This window comes from Actinia tenebrosa, unplaced genomic scaffold, assembly GCF_029948245.1.
Source record: "Actinia tenebrosa isolate PJP-AT-01 unplaced genomic scaffold, QUT_ActTen_1.0 PGA_scaffold17__23_contigs__length_9995812, whole genome shotgun sequence".
Lineage (NCBI taxonomy): Eukaryota > Metazoa > Cnidaria > Anthozoa > Actiniaria > Actiniidae > Actinia > Actinia tenebrosa.
In genome coordinates this window covers 3,953,684-3,955,778 of record NW_028292577.1, presented here as the reverse complement: position 1 = coordinate 3,955,778, position 2,095 = coordinate 3,953,684, and the positions used below count along the sequence as shown (strand labels likewise).

Here is a 2,095-nt window from a genome sequence, read left to right as displayed (position 1 = left end):
AATTAGAGGCTTTATACCATTAGTTTGAGTTGACAACATTATGCATAGGTATTCATCTATTTCGTGTTTCTTCTTCTTCTAGTTTGGAAGTCGAGGATGAAATAAGTTGAATTTTTACTTACGCAAAAAAGTCACGATCGTTGCCGCGAGAAAAGGTCTTTTGCTTTCTCCGAATAAAACAGCCCTGTCGTCTTGGGACTTGGCAAAATCCTCCAAATCCATGAGGCGGGTTTCATACCGATGGAGGGTTTCCTCATCTAATGATCTGCCTTGGTTTTTGGCAGCTAATCGCTGTCCAGCAGAGAGATTGCTCGTGAGGAAAGAAGATATGTCTTCGTCCCTGCCTGACGATCTTTCGTAACGCTCGACATTAGGACTACGTCCTTTAAAATTACTTTTTTTCTTGGCTTTTGACATTTCGCTTTAGTACTACACGTGAACAACGCTGAGTTTGGTATGTCATCAACATTTTCTTGGAACAATCTAGTCGCAGCCATTGCTCGTAAAGAATGATTTGTGAAAATACCATCTACCCCAGTTTCCTTCATCATTGACTGAACTACATTCTTAAGTGTATTATGACCCAAAGGAACACTACAGTACCATAATTCTCCTTTCTTGTAATTTTGCAAAGGCTTTAAATAAAAAGCCTTTTCTAATACATCTTTAGGACAACGCCTTATATAGGTCTTAACAATTTGCACCACACATCGCTCTGGACATTGGACATTAGCATATGCCCTACTAACTTTGGACGTTAACTTGCGATGTTTCAAACCACCTTGTATAGTTTTAGACACACCCTCCGAATAAAGCAAATATTCCCTCCCCTCGGAATCAGTATTGATTGAAAAATTACTTATGGTCAATTTCCTATGTTCATCCCCAGCCCTCATGCCAAAATTTAGACCTATTAAATAAAGGGCTGTTCTCAACAGAACTTTGGGACAACTATCGCCCAGAAATTTGTTTTCCCAAAGATAATTTTCTATTTCTTCAGAAATAACTTGTGCGTGCTTGGGATGCTAGCCTAGCTTGTTATTGGTTGAAGTTTTCATTTCGATATCTAGTGATTTTCTTATGCCCCTCCAGAAAAAAACTTAACTACTCTCCCCTTCATTTCAAAATACTTCTGCAAAGTACTCACTATCTCGTGCAATGTTTTGGCAGGATATCGTTCGCCTCCTTCCTTTCTAACTTCAGCGATGAATTGGCTAACAACGTCACTCAGGTTTTCGTCTTGCGTAATATCCAACAATTCTGTCGTCTTCTCCACTATTTCAGAAACCATAGACTTCTCATCTTTAGAAAAGTCACTGCTCTTTCGCCACATTGCCCAATTTTGGTATAAACGGAAAGCCCACATGGCTTTACTCTTTGCATTAGTTGGAATCGACTCCTCTGCTAGTTCTACTAAATTCCTCTCTTGCATTTTCTTGAAACGACTTTGCTGAGGCTCTTCGACTTGCTCCTCTTCAATAGCTAAAAATAAAGAAGTAATTCATTTAGTTGAAAACATATTTACAAGCAGTTAAAAGTCAAGACAATCATCATCAACAGAATCATCATACTTTTAAACAAACTCACTTTTTACAGTTAAAGACGAGTTCTCGTTTTCAAAACTGTCCACCAATTGCGATAAGATTGCATCGTCGTCCTTGTCGACCGCTAACATTTCGCAACAGCACTCTTCATACTTCTCCATCTCAGCAAAGTGAACCGTGAAGTGAACTCAATGAAATGCACATGTGAAAAAGTTCGATTTTATAGTCAATTAATAGGAACGTGAATATGCAAAATCTCAAAGCGTCTTATTGGTGTTTTGCGACATAGTGGAATTCCAACTTATAATTTGAAGCTTTGTATACAAGTTCAATAGAACTCCTATACAAAGCGCATGGATTATTATGCTCACTTGAAACCAATAAGATTTCCGATTTATTGTGTGCTTTGTATGTAGAAGTTCTAATGAAACAACGGGTTTAAAAAACACACTCTAAACATAAACCATTAATTAGCCTGCTTATTGTAAAACACAAACAAAACAGTTTTGACAATTCGGTTTCTTTTCTTCGAAAACAATGAGAGTATATAT

General features: G+C 37.6%; 1 protein-coding gene across 1 annotated transcript; it reads right to left on the bottom strand.

Annotated features, from left to right (window-relative positions):
• Window positions 1-1,078: 1,078 nt before the first annotated feature.
• Window positions 1,079-1,705, bottom strand: LOC148910270 (uncharacterized). The gene is made up of 2 exons (XM_089031971.1): window positions 1,588-1,705; window positions 1,079-1,482 (listed from the first exon to the last, which is right to left on the bottom strand). Exons 1-2 carry the CDS (start codon window positions 1,703-1,705, stop codon window positions 1,079-1,081), a joined length of 522 nt encoding a protein of 173 aa, XP_088888097.1.
• Window positions 1,706-2,095: the final 390 nt, after the last annotated feature.

Coding starts and splice junctions, on each gene's coding strand:
- LOC148910270 (XM_089031971.1), bottom strand. CDS start 1,705: ATGGAGAAGTATGAAGAGTGCTGTTGCGAAATGTTAGCGGTCGACAAG. Junction 1,483..1,587: donor CTCGTCTTTAACTGTAAAAA/GTGAGTTTGTTT, acceptor CTTTATTTTTAG/CTATTGAAGAGGAGCAAGTC.